Source organism: Frankliniella occidentalis, unplaced genomic scaffold (genome assembly GCF_000697945.3).
Source record: "Frankliniella occidentalis isolate FOCC.00 unplaced genomic scaffold, Focc_3.1 Scaffold397, whole genome shotgun sequence".
In the NCBI taxonomy this organism is placed as follows: domain Eukaryota; kingdom Metazoa; phylum Arthropoda; class Insecta; order Thysanoptera; family Thripidae; genus Frankliniella; species Frankliniella occidentalis.
The window spans coordinates 200224-220566 of NW_026267519.1; the positions used below are offsets into that span (position 1 = coordinate 200224).

At 45.0% G+C, this 20343-nt stretch overlaps 1 protein-coding gene across 4 annotated transcripts in view; it reads right to left on the minus strand.

The window, feature by feature from the left end:
- The window catches only part of LOC113217281 (uncharacterized), a 58774-nt gene extending 39055 nt beyond the window's left edge, over positions 1–19719 (minus strand). For 3 of the 4 annotated variants that reach the window (XM_052274468.1, XM_052274469.1, XM_052274467.1), the window contains exons 1-3: positions 19597–19719; positions 3367–3523; positions 1079–1300 (exon numbers count right to left, since the gene is read on the minus strand). In XM_052274468.1, coding sequence (XP_052130428.1) covers positions 1079–1300; positions 3367–3492 — 348 coding nt within the window. In that variant the 5' untranslated portion in view covers positions 3493–3523; positions 19597–19719. The remainder of the gene's footprint in view (positions 1–1078; positions 1301–3366; positions 3524–19596) is intronic. The other variant, XM_052274470.1, reaches the window with a different exon arrangement.
- Positions 19720–20343: the final 624 nt, after the last annotated feature.

The following is a 20343-nucleotide window of genomic DNA, read 5'->3' on the forward strand; positions in this document are numbered from 1 at the left end:
GGGGGGGGATTGGACCACCCTCTTACCGCTGCTGGTTGAGGCGCACTGTCCTAGGTGGAAGCCGAATCAATAGCGAGAACTGTCTTGTAAATTGTAGTCGTCAACGAACGGCATCAGCAGTCATATAGTGCCGACAAGAAGGTGGTCTACATTGCCCCTCGGTGGTCTAAATTAGCCTGTTTAACGGTACTGTCCTGTTGTTCTTCACTGTCAAGTATTAAGACATCACTTAACGAAAGAGACACGCCTCAATTTTACTCTGGAATGGTTCGTCACAAAGGCGCGAGGCGATCGTCTTCTCTAAGGACTCATCAGTGTATTGTATATTGTATGCAGACATATCAGCATGCAATGAACAGAATTCAGTTTTCAGACAAATACATGCAGAAGTACATGCCATGAACACTGATGTATCAGTGATCAATGATTGCTGATATACCAGCAGAGAATGTACACTGTTGAGTTCATGACAACATAATCGGAAAAGCGTAAATATGTATAGGTTGTCCCAAAACCGTGAGAAAGAGATATGCCGATGGTAGAAGAACTATCGATAATATTGGGGTCGTGATGGCACACTGAGCCGAGCCATGCAAAGCCAAAGCTTTCTACCTAGTTTGTGGCACATATGCCATGGGACAAACGTGTCATTAACCTCGATTGTCTAGGCCATCACTGTTACATATGTTGTCACTCCTGCAAACCGTTATGCGCAAGGCTGTAAGCGACGTTTATACGGGAGAGCAGAAAGACAAATAAACCAGCTCATCAGTTGATTCTCAAAGTCGTCCGTTCGTCTCCATCACCTCACCGCTCTGCCTTTACCAGCACATGACAATCACAAGTCACAAACAGTTCGTCGCAATGTGACGAATGGTTCATCTCAACCCTTGTGACAAATCTTTCCTTCTTAACAGTTTTGCACTGACCAATTGGTCATGTTAACATGAGCAACATCTGTATCGCCTGACTTTCATCCTCGCTAATACTTTTTTCCAGCCTTACCGCATTAGTATTGGTTCATTGTGGCGTATAAAATGAATATAGGATCAAAAACATTCCGCGCAGACTTTCTAACCGCGTCGCTGGAAAGCAGATGCAGCTGACGGGCGACGTGGCTGGCCAACCTGACCGCCATCTTAATGCAGTTCCGGCGTCGCCACAGAATCAACTGAGCTGCCAGGGAGGAGTGCGCGCCTATGTACAGGGTGAGAAGCACCTGGACCTCATCGATCGACTCGCTGCGCGCCAGGTCACGCAGCACGAGGGAAGCGTGCCCCATGATGCAGATCACCGAAACCTAATGAACGAGGCAAATTTAAAATTATGTTAATTTGATTCGTAATTTCACTGAGCAATTTATATCTCTAGTGTAGATACCCAAGTGAAGATTTTGTCTGATACACGTGGAAAGTCTTCGGAAATCCAAGCGGATTTGTACGTGTTTTTTTCAGCTGGGAACGGAATGACTTAACTTCGCGTTTCAATTCACAAAACGTAACACTTAAACGCCCATATTTTACTTTCATTCGCGCGGTAAAAGAAACGTTTCATTTATAGCGGAAAACTTTGAAGAACTCCCGTATTTGAGGAAAAGTCGTCCGATCTCACCTAAAATTTTGAGGAATCTTAGCACAAAATGTTTAAAAATCCCACATATTTTGAGGCGAAGTCTTCGCCACATCATTGGAGGACCTCAAAGTTTTCCCTTTACCTCAAAGATTAAGCCCCCGCGTATCAACTGGGCCAGAGCGATCCATAGGGAACAGATACTGTCTCAGCGCACAAATCAGCAAGTCTCCATCATCGGATAAAATGACATAAAGAGTGGTATCCCTTTTCCGTAACCTCTTATGTATCAACAGTCCATTTTCTCGCTTCATGTTAAGTTTGAACGGAGTCAGAAGACGCCGTGCAAGGAAAAACTGGTTGGGCGCCGACCGGAATCGACCCTCCACTTACTATCCAGCCGCCAGGCACGAAGACCTTTGCGCCACAGACGCGACTGGTGGGAATACGGCAGAGCGCGCTAACTGCAATAGCTACTAAGGCCAAAGGGGGAGCGTAAGCACACTTTGTCGAAATCGATGTTGGCTCAGTTGACAAAGTGTTCAACGCGAAAATCTAAGACCAGTTCACAAAACAAAAATTTTGAGTGCTTGTGAATCTGAGTGCATCTTTGATATGTTATAAGGCCTTAATGTTTTAAATGGAGTTCTTCTGGGAAAAATGCAAAAAAGTTATTTTTTAAAAAAATTTCAAGCTTTCAAAGGAAGTGTTGGGAGACAAATCCATTTGAGAATGCAATGTGCACGAAAAAACAAATCCGGATATGTGCCATACGTTATATTTGTCAGCTAAGATCCGCAGCTGCAGGACTGTGATTTTGTTGTAATTAGCGGGAAGTTAGCTCTTTTGACACCGCGTATATGCTGACTTTCGGGAAGGAACAGACCGTGTGGCATATCATTGGGTTTTTTCCATTCGTTTTTTCCATGAACTTTGCATTCCCAAATGAATTTGTCCCCCCAAAATTTCTTTGAAAGCTTAAAATTAAAAAAAATCACTGTTTGGAATTTTTTCTGTAAGAACTCAATTCAAAACTTCAAGACCTTATAACAAGCCAAAAAATGCACTCGTACCAAAATATCTTCCAGTTAACTGGTCTTAGAATCGAGTGCATCGTCGCGACTGAGTTGTCGTTCGTGTATATTGTAGTGTCTTCCAAGGGATCGCTCTGGCCCAGTGGACTCCGTACCGGAGCTTGGAAAACACAATCGGTGGTTCATCTCCCACCGGGTCCGGTTGACCGAAATATCGCCTCAGAGGTCGATCACCGAAGCGAGTTGCGGCGAGAAGCTGAAGATTCAAAATTCCGTCATATGGGTAGCGAGTTGCGGTGGGAAGCTGAAGATTCAAAATTCCGTCATATGGGTACAATCTTTTTTTTTTTTTTTTCGAGGATTCCACAGTGTCTCCGCGTTGTCTCTGAAGTACGTGTGAAGGATTCGCATAGGATCATCCCCAATGCCTCCCGAAAGTAAATGGGAGCTGCTTAGTTGACTGGGATGCTTAGCTGTATCTTTGCGTACATTTTCCTACTACTCGACTCGGGTGTCGTCAGCGCCGCAAAACAAGGTCGATGTATGCTAGGCGCGTCACATCGCAACAGTGTTTCGTGAGATATCGCGAAGCCTGTTACGTTAGACGTGGGGCGTACCTTGTTTATTGCAATGGAAGGAAGCAGCTTTAACATAAGCTACGAGTCTACGGAGTACTATCTTTCGTCTTCTTCAGTTATCCCTGCACTTTTCTTACGATTACTTTTCGTAGCGTCTTTGAACCTGCGTCTGGCGTAGAACTCACCCAGGAACCGCGAAGAGTTCGCAGAAGGCGGTAACCCGGACTAACCGCATCTTCTACTAGTTCTCGAGCCCACAGACTCAAGACATGCTCTAAAGGTCCTATGGTGTTGGATTTTGATGGTGCCATCGCCGCGTTTTTCACCGCAATACCTACTAACCTAAAACATGGATAAAGAGAATTTTAGATTTTATATCACATCACAATGATACGCTTCCTCCGTCATCTCGTCAGGTCTCAAGCGCGATCCCTCTTACATGCGATTTTGATCATACTGAATAATTTGTCACGTGGGACTTACAGAAGAAAAACCTAGGCTTGCGCCAACGTGGAAGCAGATGATAGGGCCTTAGCTTTTTTAAGAATTTACGTTTCAGTTATTAACATGGTAGAAGTATTTGTAGGAATTTGCAAACATTTTCGATTGAATATATTGTATAATTACAATTGGAAATTGTAAAATTTACATGCCTTACTATTAACCTGTAATTAAATAGCAACAGGTGTTGTGTGTACAGTGTCTGGCCGATTCTTCAAAGTTTTTTAAAAATTTATTATAAATGGCGAAGTGAAGCCTTTGAAGGCCTTTGAAGAGGTGATTAACTGTATTCGAACTTCTGTGCTGAATGAGAGAGTTTAAGGCAATGATTCAACTTTGTCTGCTTTGTGCAGTGTGTTTAAGGGGGCAGTAGCACTTCGAGACGGATTTTGACAAATTTCAAGTCGACGCGTCCTAACAACAATGTTCTACCTGCAGCGTGCGGACTACACAATGTTCTATCTGCAGAGTGCTGAATACACAGTGTTCTATCTGCAGCGTGCGGATTACACAGTGTTCTATCTGCAGCGTGCGGATTACACAATGCTCTATCTGCAAAACGCAGGTTTCGGGACACCTCCAAAGGAATGCTTATTACTCCGTAACCGCTCGTTTTACTTCACTTTTTGCATTCAATAATTAACCCTTGGATCTTTATGGTTCTTTCCGTGCGCTCAGATTGGCCTTAATGTCTTCCAGTTACTTACAAACCACACAAAGGTGAAGGGCTGCGCCTAACCCCGTTTTGCAGATAAAACATTGTGTATTCAGCACCCTGCAGATAGAACATTGTGTAATCCGCACGCTGCGGATAGAACATTGTTGTTAGGACGCGTCGAAGTGATTTAATGGTCTAAAATTCGTATTTTTTAACAGAAATTGTTTATCGTAGTTCATTCTAAGGAGTTTGATGTACTAAAAAAGAAGAAAAAACACACTTCATCACGATCTGACAAGTTTTACAGATTAAATCGTGCGCGCAAGCGGGAAAGTTTTTAAGATAGCTTGCGCGCACGATTTAATCAACAGTTTTTGTCAGACCATGATAAAGTGTAGTTTTTCTTTTTTAGTACATCAAACTCCTTAGAATGAACTACGATAAACAATTTCCGATAAGAAATTCGAATTTTAGACAAATGAATCACCTGAAATTTGTTAAAATCCGTCTCGAAGTGCTACTGTCCCCTTAATGTCTCTGGTCGAGTATATTATGAAAAAGAACTGAATTCTTTTGGATTGGATGCACGTGTATTTGCACCCTTTGATGGGCACTCAATAGGAATTTCGGAAATAGTATATCGAATTGGATGTTCATTTGATGGGAGTGTTGGTGGTGTGAGCAGGAATTATTATGAACGTGTATTGGAATGCACTTCTCTTGCTTCTGTTATGTGTACATAAACTAGACCTGTGATTTTTTAGTACTATACTTGGTAGACTTAATTGGAATTGAAATTTCTTTTAATTTGAAGAAATAGAAGAAGAAATTCTGTTAAGAAAGAAAGCAATAAATTTAATAATGAAATGGAAAGTAATGGTGCAGTTCAGAAACACAGTAAAGACGTAAGGTACATATTTCTTTAAATTATTTTAGTTGCTTGTAAACATAAAACATTGTCCCGACATTGTCTCATCATTGTAAGTACTTTGTGTTTTCTGAATTTGGAGGTTAGGATAGGGAATGCCCAAGTGTCTGACTAAAAATTTATTTTCCTCCTTACAGAAATGACCTTATTAGCAGCTAGGAGATTAGCATTGCTGACATTTTGAACCAGAGTGGAGTGAATCAGAATTTGGGCGAAATTGAGTCCCTAGCAACGAGCAGGAAATTCCGGTCAAAGGAGCGAGAGTTGGTTGCTCAAGCTCAAATGATGCAAGTTGAAATGGATAAAATGCGAAATATTTCTGACTCAACTGTTGCAGCCAAGCCTCCTGAAGTCGACCAGCAAAATTAATCCTGTGAGTGAATTACTTTAATTATCCTTATAGTATTTGAAAGTGACAGTTTCTTAGAGGGGCCATATACGAGGCCTCACATGTGACACCTGTGGACTTGACTGCGCATTCTAGCTCCATGGGACTCACATGACATGTGAGACCTATGAATGCTTTGCACTGAGTTCTTATGTCGTTGCATTTACAGGGTGGAGGTTCCTCTGAAGGTTCTGTAGAAAGAAATCCTGAAGACGGGAGCAGAGATTAGCTGCTTACGCCTCCTTAAGCCCCTAGAAATGTGTCAGACTTGGACTTCGAGAACTTCGGAGGTGGATGCGCATGGGAAAATCAACAGCATATTGAAGTGTACAATTTGCAGAGGAGCACATACATAGCACTTGTTGCCCACCCCCTGCCCTTCGAGTGCACCGTTTGCAACAAGACATTCATGCACGAAGAGCGCCGTAGGGGAGAAGCCTTTCGAGTGCGGTGTATGCAAAAAGACATTAGCTGAGCGCCAGGTGCACTCTGTTGCCTGAATCTCTTGCAGCAGACGACACATTTGAACGGCTTTTCAAAGTTTCGGAGTTCCCCGCCCCTCCCCGCCCCCCGGCCCACGGAAAGCCAGCGCCGCGCTCCAGGGAAGTTTACATTTTAAGTCGCTAGCGGCCAAATTGTCAGTACCTGTGTTGACGCAGAGTAGGACTGGTCGCTCCGTACCGAGACTCTCTACGCCAAACCCAGCATGTACTCATAATGGTGCTTTTTTTTCTGTTTTTTCTTTTAAGAGATGATCAAACAGTCCTGGCCGGGCAATGCGGCGGTTTACCCGGCATACCTTTCGGTGGATTAGGGGAAGCAGAAGAGCCACCGCGTAGGCGAAACCAGAGACCACGGGTAGGCAGTCTGGTTTTGGGTGTTCGATAACGCAAGGGAACCGCCGTGCCCGGGGAAAACGCCCACATTTGTCTGGGAGCACGCTAAAAACTCTGAAACGATTAGTCGCCGATCAAAAACACGATGAGCGATAGATTCCTTGTTCTTTTCTGAATAGAGCCGTATGCATGTTATCCTCTTTTACTTACGATTTGATGGAACAATCTTGATTTCAAAATGACAACACACGCCACGCTCAGCTCCGCCCGGCCGCTGGCTCGCCACCGCTCGGCGTCGGGCCTGCTTCGGCTGCGCAGCTCGCGCGCTCGGCTCGCCGCCGCGCGCTGCCACCCGTGCCGGCCCCCGACTGCTGCCGGCCTGGTCGTTTTCTCTCCCCTCCTACTCCCTGGTTATTATGAAGTATTTAGATAGGATTATGAGATATTCTAAGGTATTATGGTTTTTTTAGGCATTTTGCGACATATTATGGAGTATTATAAAGGTATTGTGCGACCCGTGTACGGTGTATAATGCGAGTTGGAGAACCATCGGTTGTGTTAAGTTTTAAGATATTCAAGATATTTATTTATTTGGATTATTACAACGTATGTTTCAATCGGTGCTCTTTTCAGGAGGCATCCGGTATTCTCACGTTTTCCCAGGACAATTCGTCTGCGAGTGTATGCTGATGAGTGCGAGGTCACTGTTTCTTTAAGTGTCGAAGACCAGCTTTTTTCACAGTCAGTACTGTTTATAGTATGTGTATGTCCTACTATTTTATTAGTGAATATAGGTAACCTTTGTTTGTTATTTATATTATTTGTTTAGTGTGTCAGTATTTCGGAAAAGACAGTGTAACTGTTACAAGTTTTTTTTAGTTTTTTTTTAGTATATTTGTCATCAGCGTGTGCTTGGTGAACTTAGTTTTATGTAAAAGTAAAAGAAATTAATCTGAAAGTTGGATGCAAACAAAATTTGAGTTAATCTCAGCGATGACTACTTGTTTATAATTAGTGAGTTGTGTATGAAAGAAGCAGGAAGCTAAGCAGACAGGAAGGTAATTTTGAAAAATCTGCGAAGTGGTGGTGGTAGGCCGGTTAACGGTAGTTCACGGGCAGACCTCTTATAGCATTCACCTGTAAAAGGAACTAGAGTGTGAGAAGCTTAGTTTTTACAGTACTTTTTATTGACGGTTGATGTGGAGAGCAGAACGGTCAAGCGAGCAAGGAACAGAAAGCAAGCCGAGGTCGGAAAAGGAAGCAGAAATCAGATTGGTAGAAGTGGAACAGAAAATGCAAGAAGAAGAACTGAAGAGGTTAGGAAGGGACGAAGCAGAAAGAAAGGGGCTGAAAAAGGAAGAAGAGACCAGACTAGCAGAAGTGGAAAAGAAAAGGCAAGAAGAAGAACAGAAGAGATTAGGAAGGGACGAAGCAATGTAGGGTTGCGAAATTACCGGTAACAATCAATGTTACCGTAAATTACTGTAAAAATCGTAATTCACCGGAAATTTTGGAAAAATTTGAAAAATTCAATTTGAAGCAGAAAAATTGGCGATATACTATTTCTTAGCGATCGAAATTCGTGTGTACTGCCTAAAAAGTGACGGAATAGCTGGTCTTAGCTTATTGGAATCGTTGTGTTTTACATTTTGTTCTCATCAACATCAGTTGTATACAGAGTTACCAGAAGTACACCTATAAAAGTTGTTATCTAAAGCTATGCCTTAGAGTAATGACAAATTTGCTATCCGGTCTCCAAAAAGTGACTAAAAAAGTGATAATATGTCATAATTACTATTTCAAATGTGACTTTTGCTTTTGAAAAGTGAGTTTTTAACTCACTTTGTAGGGGTATTATTACCGTTTTTTTCAACGTTACCAAGCTTTTGATAAATTACCGTAAATTACCAATTTTCCGATAACGTTACCGGTAACATTACCGGCCGTCGCAACCCTACGAAGCAGAAAGAAAGGGGCTGAAAAAGGAAGAAGAGACCAGACTAGGAGAAGTGGAAAAGCAAAGGCAAGAAGAAGAACAGAAGAGGCTGATAGTGGAATAAGCAGCAAGGCAGAGGCTGGAAGAGAGCAGATTGTCAGAGGAAAAAGAGGAAGGCACTGATTCTTTGATCTTCACGCCTCTACCCACGTCAAAGAAACGTGTCAGTGAACTTTTCGTTAAGCTTCAGACTGCTGAAAGGAAAGACCGCGAGAAGATCATGGTGGAGCTCGAATCAGAGATCAAATCGTGGTTGCCGCTGGGACCCATCGATATCGTTCAAGCACTCATGGTTCACAAGTGCCGCGGCTCATGTCCAACGTGCTATTACCCGATTACTGTTAAGGAGTACCGCTGAGCCATGTGCTTAGATAAACCAGCATCTTGGCTTGATTTATGCCAACCTCCCATATAAAGTGCAAGCACGGCATCTGTTACATGTCCGTGGATTGGTTCCGAGAAATTTTGAAGTCTCTGACGCCTGAGGAGAGGCATGAGATCCTCGAAAAGTTCTGTGTGAACGGAAGGAAAAGAGATCCTCGTGCGAGAACCTAAGATGCCAATGAGGTATTTTCCGAATTAGAAGAACAAGAGGAATGTCCGTCCACTCCTGGACCTTCACAAAGCCTCGACCAATCAGAGACGGCCTTTCTGGAGCCGGCCACGCGAGAGGCCGAGAGAGGCTCACTCTGAATGGTCCGGAAGCAGACGATATTTCTCTTGTTCTTCTAATTCGGAAAATACCTCATACTTATGACCGATGTGGACCTTTTCCTGCCACAACCATGCGTTCGATGATACTGATGCAATTGATAACGAATTTTGGACGGGGTCGAGTGTGACGCACTAAATTGGTGTGATACCCCGGGTTCACTAATGAGCCAGGATCTACAAGCTTTTGACCTATGGAAACTGGGAACAGGAATGGATTACGTCAAAGAAGCTAATAGTCATATCAAGGGCATATTGGATCCCATGCTTTACTTTGGGTCGAGGTGTAGTGCCTTAACATGGCACTGTGAAGATGCCGATGCATACAGTATTTCTTACCTCCATTTCGGGGAGTCGAAAGCATGGTACAATCTTCTTGGTTTCCCCACTTGAAATGTACGCCACCCCTTGACTATAACTCAGACTTCGCACAGTTATTCACAAATTTGTATCCAGCCTTTGCAGCCTGTGGTTCATTCATGAGGCACCAAAAGTCTTTGTTGTCACCAGAGATTATTCAGGGTGCTGGGATTCCACTGTTGAAGGTGAACCAGAAGGCTGGGGACTTCGTCATAACTTTTCAACGCAACTTTCATTCTGGTTACAACCATGACTTCAACATAGCCGAAGCTGTCAATTTTGACAGTGAAAGGTGGCTCGATTTGGCAAAACTGCTTAAATGTGCGAGTGCGGGAATTTATTTATTTTTCACAGTGACCCGATTGTCGAGGCCCTCCAACCTGAAATGTATGAACCACAAAAACAAAGGGTCCCATGAATGACGACTTTTGAAAATATTCTTTTTATGGTTTTCGAGGGGGTGACTCATCAAAGTAGATTGTTTTGTCCGTTTTGCTCGAGCTCAAACCGTTGATGCGCTAGAGGGTATTTTTTGACGAAATTAACCGAAAAGATGTACAACCCTGCATGCTTAGTCGAGGTGATGGGCCGTTGACGAGCCATAGGAGTAGGCGTGCCTTTGTGTACATTTTTCCACTACCTGACTCGGGTGGAAGCGCCGCAGGCCAAGGTACATGTATGCCAGGCGCGTCGCAGCATAACAGCGTTTCGTAAGATATCGCGAAGCCTGTTGAGCGAGACGAGACGCGGTCTGACATACCAAGTAATACACATCAAAAACTAAAACGAATGAAAGTCTGATTTTTTTTTTTAAATGGAAAAGAATTTTTGCCATGAACGTTAAAAAGAGGGTAGATGTACGCCAGACCACGTCTTAGTATTTTTAGAAAACATCATTTTGGGGACCTGCGGTTTTTAAGTTTTTTTAAATCCTATTTTTAATCTAGAATGCTCTTCTTCGTACTTGATCTTGTCTCTCATGACACAAAAGTACCCTGAAAATCCCAGGTCGCTAGCTCAATAGGGTGTTCCAGGCAATCTTCAACGGAAGTAGGAAAAGAACGAACTCACTGACCATTCTGTTTCCGTAATGGCTCAGATTGGTCGAGCTAATCACGTGCCTCCACGGCCTTTCAGGTTTGAGAAGCTTTTAATCAGTTTCGAGCTCCCCTCCATATTTGAGAGGTTAGGATCGGACCACCATGGTAGTTTCTCATACTGGGCGGACGGAAACAGATAAATCAGTGAGTTTGTTTTAACCTCCGTTTTTGGCTGAGCGATTAGCGAAGCCTTTTACTCCATCTGGTCGGAAAAAACTTTTTCTGTCTGTCTGTGTATTAGCGTCTGTGTGTGTGTCTGTCCGCACGATAACTCGAGAACGAATAGGGTACTCCAGGGCTCGTCCAGCCCGGAGGAGTTGAACAAAAAATCGTCAGGCGCGGGGAGAAGCGGGGCAGGGTGGGGGCAGTACCCCACTCCTCCCCGCGCCCGACCGGCCCGAAGTCAGTGACGTCTGACGTCAAAGGCATACCAAGTAATAATACACCCCAAAAACTAATGAAAAGTCTGAAAAAAAAATTAAAAGTGGAAAAGAATTTTTGCCATGAACGTTAAAAACAAGAAAGATGTACGCCAGACAACGTCTCGCGTAACAGGCTTCACGATATCTCACGAAACACTGCTACGCTGCGACGCGCCTGGCATACACATCTACCTAGGCCTGCAGTGAAGTTGACGAGGGCATTTCGCACGACATGTGATTCAGAGACCCAAACTAATCATCTGACAATATGGGATACGGAGACTCGAACTACTGTCGGATGCAAACAGGTAGGCGGGTGACCCAAAAATTTTGCTGGCTTCTCCACCTCTGCAACTGCAGCAACACTCCCTACCTGCTCTCCCTGACCAGACCCCTCGGAGACCCTCCGAGACCCGGGCTGCCCGCCCCCGCCCGGCCCCCTGGGGCGTGCTTACAAACCGAGGTGTCCCTTTAAATTTTGGGTATTCAAAATTTGAACTTTTGTCCAATCGAGATCGGCGTGATCTTGCATAACGACCTTCTTTTAAAAGAAAAAAAGCTAATTTTGGGAGCAAGTCAGGTCCTGATCGGACAAGGTTAAGATTTTAGGGAATTTTGATACTTTAAAACAAAGAGGCTCGATGGAGACGTTGAGGGCGGATTGCTCCCTTCTGTATCCGTTTCACTTCACCTTTCATATGCCTTCCCCCTCTCCCTCTACACTCTCTCCTCCAGTGTCTCTCTATTTCTACGCATGCCAAGATGGGCATTTTAGCGACAGCGAACGTAAGCTAACGGTATGGATTGTTTGTCAGTGTGCACTAAACGCATTGTTTCCGTTCGTCCGGTGTCCTCCTGCCACTAGTCTTCCTCTCTGTGCCTGAGGGCGAACCGCAAACAACTTCATTACAATAGTACGCCATAAAATTATTAGTTTGTCGGCAAAACATGCATGTTTGTGGACAACGTATAGCAGGACCAGCAGACAAATTCGCGACTCACACACACACCCGCTGCTGGAGCTCAGTCTCTCGCGATTTCTCGGAAAGTGCACATCGCTCTTCGTGGAATACGTAGTGTGGTGCGGTTGCGTTGGATTGGTGGACGTTGTGTTGTGTCTTTGGCGTATTAAGTGCAATTTGTGAAAGTGTCTGTGTGTGTGTGTGTGTGTGTGTGTGTGTGTGTGCACGTGCGTGTGTCCTTTGCGCATACCCGCGTCATTATTGCACTCGAAAATTTTGTGAACCATGCCAACTTTGAGTTAAAGCAAGAGGGAAGTTCTCAGGCACCAAACTATGACCATGGTGTTTCCTGTGCTTTTCACGAAGGAGAAAAAACTAGGGCGAGCCGAGTCTGCTCGAGAAGGTGCAGGAGAGGACGGCCGAGGCGTGTGGCATCGCTTTTAGAACTAGTCAGCGGATTGCGCAGAAAGGGAAGGACCAGTTGGCCAAGGGCACTGAGAGGCCAGTGTTTCAGACAACAAAGAAAGTGGAAGGACTCCGTCTGTGATGTGGATGGCTTTGACCAGGAGGTCATCCGAAATCAAATCTATGCAATTCCTGCCAGAAAAGAGCGGCCTACCCTTTCGAAACTCAAAGCACAGATCGAAAAGAGCGGTACACTTCAAGGCCGGTCCACTGCAAGTCTACGAAGAATTGTTCTACAAATGGGATTTCGTTTCGAAAAATTCGATGGACGAAAAATCTTAATGGAACACCCCAGCATTGCTTTGTGGCGATGGCGCTTCGTTAGAACAATGAAAGGCATTGAGCGATGGGAAAATGTGTACTTCCTGGATGAAACGAGGGCGAATGCCAACGACCACAAGGGCTGGACGGAACGCATGGGACACCTTGAACACCGGAACGGGGAAAGGGGGAAGGATTATTGTACGTCATCATGAGAGAAGGGCGCCCTGGAGAAGAAGCTTTTAAGCGCCTAGACCCCTCCTTCGGACACGGGAAACCAATTTGTAGGCTAACAAGGGAAGGTTTTCCGGTGATACACTCAGATTTCAAAGGCGCTTTAAAGATTTGTTGTTTGCATCTCTAGATTAGGATTGGCACTGGTTTTAGCTGCCCGTAGAGAGTTTGAAGGTCGTTTTACCCGAATTTAATTGAAAATTCGCCAAATTTATAGCCTATTTATCAACCTTACATGCACGTATCTCAAGAACCGTTTGAGCTACTCCGTCCAGATTTTGAGGGAAATCATAATTTAGCACGTTATTTACTGGTAGAAAATTTGAACGAAATTGATTAGGGTCGCAAAAACGGGTCCCGAGAGGAGGTTGCGATCCTGGACCCCTTTTTGGTGACCCCTATTGATTTGATTCAAATATTTTTCATGGAAAATACTAACTGAAAGATAATTACCTGCAAATCTGGGTGCTGTAGCTCCAACGGTTCCGGAGATATGTGCATGCAAAAATGTCCAAAACTGGATGAATTTGGGAAATTTTTGATGAAATTCGCGTGAAATGACCTTCAAACCCCCTACGGGCAGGTAAAACCAGTGCCAAACCTTATCTAGGGGTGCAAACAACTACTCTTTTAAATGCTTTTGAAATCTGACTGTATCACCGGAGAACCTTCCCTTGTAAGTAATTATTTCTTGATGACAGCGATGTGCCCATTAGATTCCTGGCCATTTTTCCGAAAGAAAGATGTATTTCCCAAGTTTGTAGGCCATCAGAAACGGATTTGAGGGCCGTTCATAGCGCGCCTTAGGGGTCGCCAGGAACTCCCGACCGGCCTCGCTTTCAGTGATTTTTGCACTAGGAAGCTCATTGCAACGTAATGAGCGTGCCGATTTCGTCCAAACTCGTGCTCAGTAGGTTGTTTTGGTCCCTAATTCCATTGCCGAGATCTGTTTCCAAATTCAAGTTCATCCAGAGGTACTTGTGGCGAAATGTGAGGTTTGTGACCTCTTATGTGGTCACGATACGGTGCCGCCTTTGAATGAATCCGAATTTGGAAACAGACCTCCGCAACGGAACCAGGGACCAAAACAACCCTACAGTCACAGGTTTGGACGAAATCGAGCCGCTCATTATGTTGCAAATGAGCTTCCCAGAAAAAAAACCGCCCAGACGAGCTGGCAGCCAGGGCGGCCGCGAGTTCCCGGTGACACCTAAGGTGCGCTTTGAGCGCCGCTCAAATCCGTCTCTGTTGACGTACAAACTTGGGAAAAACATCTTGTTTTAGGAAAAACTATCAGGAATCTCATGAGCACGTCGCTGTCATCATGTAAGTATGACTGTACTGGAGTAGCAACCAAGTACGTTGAAATGTGCGCCTCGCTGGCTGGCGAAGCTATCTCCTCTGAAGCCAATGTGCTTACAAATCTCACCCACTCAATTTTTGAAAGCCTATGGGCTACTGCAACTAGTGATGCCCGTGTTTTGAGTATAGCATCATTCAAACCGGAGCTACGACGCCTGGAACGCCGCAGACCCGTTTTCTGCCATCTGCCACCCGTGAATGTAGAAAGAGACAGAGTGAGGGCCTTGTTTCTTCGAAAGGGGCCACTGCATTAAAAGTTTTTACTTCAAATCCTTCTTTTTGTACACAACCGTGAAGCCCCTGAACGTCGCAGTCTCAAACTGTTATTATTTCATGGACATTCATGACCCTCACTCTGTCTGTCTCTTTCTACATTCACGGGTGGCAGATGGCAGAAAACGGGTCTGCGGCGTTCCAGGCGTCGTAGCTCCGGTTTGAATGATGTTTCACACAAAACGCGGGCATCATTATTTGCAGTAGACCATAGGCTTTCAAAAATTGAGAGGGTGAGATTTTTAAGCACATTGGCTTCAGAGGAGATAGCTTCGCCAGCCAGCGCGGCGCACATTTCAACGTACTTAGTTGCTACTCCAGTACAGTCATACTTACATGCTGTCATCGTGAGACAAATAATCAGCCTACAAATTGGTTTCCCGTGTCCGAAAGCGGGGTCTAGGGTCTTTAAATCTTCTTCTCCAGGGCGCAGTGAGAAGGGGTGGATCAACCCGCCGCCATTCATATTCAAGTCGAAGAGAACGGGGGATTACCACGGATTACCACGAGGAAATGAACGCTGATGTTTTCGAGGAGTGGTTCGAGAGAGTATTCCTACTGACCCTGCCTGCTAACTCAGTGATCGTGATGGACAACGCGCCGTATCACTCGCGGCAGAAAGACAAGGCGCCAACGAACAGAACGACAAAGCCCTTGATCATCGAATGGCTGAAGCGAAAGAACGTAACGCCCCGGCCCGGCCTACTGAAGCCGGAATAAAGCATTCCGGTAAAGCTGAAATGCAGAAGAATGCAGGGAAGAAGAAAACGGTAGTTACAATGTTACAGCAAAGCGAGTTCAGTTTTCTTGTTCCCTGCATTCTTCTGCATTTCAGCTTTACCGGAATGCTTTATTATTGGAGCTAGTCAGACTGAACAAACCGCAGTATCCAGATTACTCGGTGGACAAAATGGCCAAGGACGCAGGACACAGGGTGGTGCGACTACTGCCCTATCATTGCCATTTCAATCCGATCGAGTTCGCCTGGGCGCAAGTGAAGCGTTTCTTGAGGGAGAACAATACACGAAGAACTGCCTCATCAGTGCAGGAATTATTTGAGGGGGGCATCGCGACCGTCAATGCAGACCAATGGAAGAAATTGGTAGAATCTGTCAAAAAAAGACGTTCTGAAGACATGGGAGGAAGAGGGACTTCTCGACACAGCAGTAGAAATTTTAAAACATCACTCGGAGATGAATCGGATTCGGACGACGAGGAGAATGACAACTCAGATCTGGACGGGGAACTAGAAGCGGAACTGGACGCACACCTGCATGGGGACCTGGACGGAGACCAGGACGGGGACCTGGGCGGTGACGACAAACTGGTAATACAGCCACTCCCTGACGATGGTTACGATGTAAGTCCAAATAAACTAATAACATTATCACTGCATTTTTTCAGGCGTCGATTTTGAGACTGTAGCACATCTTTTCTTGCAGGGGCAAGCAAACTTCAACGGTGCAGATGATCACCCAGCTCTTCTTTGGCTGAGCGATAGCGAAGCCTATTACTCCAGTGATGATCAAAAAGTTTCGTGTCTGTACGATAACTCGAGAACGGTTTGAGCTAGGTACCTGAAATTTTTAGCGTAGCTTTGAAGCATGAAAAGCAAGAACTGTATTGATTTTGAGCCCTCTAGCTGAAAAGGTGATCGGTCAAAAAAATCAGCGACGAAAAACCCAATATATTACTTTTATTTTTTTATTTGATTTTACATCTTGCGAAGACGTAAGTCGTCAAAGCAGAATCCAAAATTTTGTCCGTTTGGCTCTATCTCTAACCGATAAGTAGCCAGACGGCGATTTCCGCACGAAAATGACTCCAAACCATTTTAATGTTGTTTCTCAGATATGTACTCTGGTGGGGCAACTCGTCAAAATAAAATCCTGGGGGTTTAATTTGTGTCCTTTGGAGCCGAAGGCCTATCTACGACTCTGCATTTTGCCCGACTCGTGTGTCAGTGCCGCAGGCCTAGATAGATGTATGCCAGGCGCATCGCAGCGTAACAGTGCTTCCCGAGATATCGCGAAGCCTGTTACGCGAGACGTGGTCTGGCGTACATCTACCTAGTTTAAAGATGTGTACGTGTGTACGAGATTTGTGAAATTAAAGCGTCCCGAGAACGCCCCATTGAAAAATTATGCAGGCGATTCGAATCATCTGTTTTCACAATCCATTTCTGGACGGATTTTTTTTTCTTTTTCTCTTTTTCTCTGGTCCCAACCCACTGCCCTTTGCTCCTTATGGGCCTGTGCGAGTAGCCATCCGCCCGCACGCGTGAATGCGACATGAACGAACACGTCCGCCTCCGAGCCCTAAGCCGTCGGCGGGCGGGGTCAAGGTCACGGTCCTGCTTGCCAGGGCAAGTCCGCAACTCAGGACGTGTGCCCTTGCTATCTTAAAAGGAGGTCTCCGGGGTATATGTTGTGTGTGTGCTGTTCTGTATCGAGCTGGACGTGAAGAAGTAAAATGGATAAACACGTGTCCGTCAGTGACAATTATGGTGTTTTTTTTTCTATTTGTGGCGAATCCTACCGGGCTACATTTTCGACTTCCGTTATCCTGTTCTCTGCATACTTCTGCATTTCAGCTGTACTGGACCGCCATAATGTAGCTAGTTTTTAACTTTCATTGAATAAAGTCCACTTTCTACTCAAAAAAACGATTTTCTATGTAGCACGTTTGTACGTGAAGACATTTACGTTGACGTCACGTTAAATCAGGGGTCTGTAACTTATCATAACACGAACGAATGTCAGTTAGTCAACGTAACAAAACTCATGTCCAATAAAGCATGCCGGTAAAGCTGAAATGCAGAAGAATGCAGGTCACAAGAAAACGGAAGTCACCATGTTAAAGCATAGGGTCTTTCGTTTTCTTCTTCCTTGGATTATTTTGCATTGTAGCTTGCCGGAATGCTTTATTGAAAGTTTAAGTTATCAATTTTGAAAGATGTCCGATACATACTGTGGAATAAAGTTGAACAAGACGATCAACGAACTTAGTTCCAAGGGACTACATCAACAGTTACAAGTTGCAGCTTGAACCCTTAAAATAACGGTAGAGGCAGTTAAGTTCTAAGTTACGGAGGCCTCATTGAATCAACGTGATCAACACGTCTATAGATGGATGAGATAGTAAAATTCAAATTCACGTGAGTTTCTCACGTGTTTTCCACGAAAAATTCTCAGTCTTAACAAGAAAAAAGTTCCCAAGTCAGAGCATCGCGATTTTCGTTTTCTCCTTCCCCGCTTGCCTTTTCATTTTAGCTTAACAATCAGGAGTTAACGCATGACAAGACAATCAAGACATGTCGGGGACCCGACGGGGACCACTTCGACCAAAAATCGAACGGCCCGTTCATCGAGCATGAAGTTTGAATCGCTGCCCTGGGCAAGAGTGGAGGGACACAGTCAGCGTGTCCTAACAAAAACGTTAACAATTCTTGTTAACCTTAAACGGACCCGTAGTTAAGAAAATTTTCCTATTGTACAGTTTCGAGCAATATTTTATGAATTAAAGAAAAATGACTACAAGGCTGTTTTTGTTTATATATCGTTGTTGTTGTTGTGACGTAGAATTTATGAACATATTACTGCAAGTAGGTTTGTGAGAAAATGGGCTATATATATGAGAGCTCTGCAGTGAGCGGGCATGCGAAAGCGGGCGTCCGAAAGCGATAGTGCGAGTGAGAAGCTCGCGCGGCGCCAGCTCCCTCTCACTCCAATCCGCTTTTGGATGGACGTCATGTAGGTATCCGATGCCTGCTCGCTGTATTGTTCTTGTCCTTAATGTATCTTTTTGCGTGATATTTTTGTGAATTAGCCTATTAATCATTGCTTTTATAATTGAATACAATTTTTGGCGTGCGCGCTGGGCAGCGCCCGCGTGGAGCGGACTACCGAGCGCACACGCTAAAAAGAATGTCTTGAAATCCCAGGAAACTTCTGGGATTTCAAGGTTGGGTGGATAATTTCAAGATTGGCCCTTGAAATCCCAGACTCTGTCTTGAAACCCGTAGCTTCCAAGGGAAATCCTTGGAATTTTCGTCTGGTATTCAAGGGTTTTCCTTGAAGTATCCTGATCGTGCTTCAAGGAAAACCCTTGAATACCAAACAAAAATTCCAAGGATTTTCCTTGAAAGCTACGGGTTTCAAGGCAGAGTCTTGGATTTCAAGGGCCAATCTTGAAATTATCCACCCGACCTTGAAATCCCAGAAATTTCCTGGGATTTCAAGACATTCTTTTTACCGTGCAAGGTGTTCATTGTTGGGCTGTTACCCAGACGCAGCTCAAAATGCAACAGGTGGTGTTGCACGTTACACGTTACACAAGAGTAGTTCAGCAGCGCGCTGAATACACGAAATCCTTTCTTCAAAACGGGATTAGTAGGTTCGGTGAGCCCTTTCCCTTTGTATGGTACGGTTTCAAAAGGTACTGGAAGACATTCAGGCCCATCTTTGCACACGGAGAGAATCGTACCTTTCCAAAAAATTTGAACATTCTTTTGAAAAAGTTTGGTGAAACAGGCGGATGCAGGGTAATAAACTCTGATTTTAAACCGCGTTTCACAGACTTTTGTGTGTTTGGCGTCGTTCAGGATGTGCGAAGTGAAGTGGTTAATAGGGAATCGTACAACGGTAGCCTTAGCAAGAATCCCGGGTGGAAGGATCTTCAGTTAGACTAAAGTCAAGTAACACGAGGGAAAATGCTATTAAACTAAATAAATCTATAGTTTAACTACAAAAAAAAGTACTGATTTTTCGAGCTCTGCAGTTAAAACTATAGTTTTCTACATTTTAACTGCACTTTTTCTTTAGTATATATGCCATAGCTGGAACACTATAGTTTAAACTCCAGTTTAACTGAGGATCCTTCCACCCGGGCTTGTAACTATCATAGCAAATCGACTGTCAGTGTATGCGGCACGTTGTTGAACTCTGCCATGTACTCGCCGGATGAACACTGGCGATATCAGTGCACCCACGGCGGCGTGCTGTTGTGCGCCGTCGCGTCTTCCTCCAAGTGGGTTGCGGCGTGGTGTGCTGCTAGCTGATGTGCTCTGCCCTCATGCCATGTGCTGCCGCCGTCCGCGTGCGCGCATTCATAAATAAGGGGTCGGCGGCCAGAGACAAGCGAGAAAGGAAGTGCGGGTCCATGCGGCGCGGGCACGCACGGCGCACGGCACCGCGGGGCTCATCACTCATTCACGGGTCTCGCGCGACGCCCTGGAGCCTGGTGGGGGTGCGGCAGCGCGGCAGCCCGGTCACCCTTCGATGCGCTCGGAACGATGGCAAAGGGACGGGTGATGACGCGCGCACGGAGGTGTAGCGTTCATGCGCCCTCAAGGTAGGAGGGTCAGGGTTCTCAGTAGCTTGCATCTGGCATCTAAGAGTGGGAATTTATGGGACCAACGCGGAAAGAAATAGAAATAGTCGCAAGCGCGGGCATAAGTAGTGCGTGAATACATGGGTTCGAAATTTCCCAAGGTGAATTGATTGGGTTCAATATTCCCTTCTTAAGTAAAACATTTACATTTTTTAGCCCGCCCTTTTGCTTTTAAAAAAGCATTCAAGCGGGCTTATGCAACCGCTCTCGTGTCCGTCCGTCTGTCCGTCCGTCGTCCGTGTAAGAGGAAGGAGATGAGGTAGAGGTCTGCAAATTTCAGGGTATCTTACAAGGGAAGGTTTTTAGGTGGTACA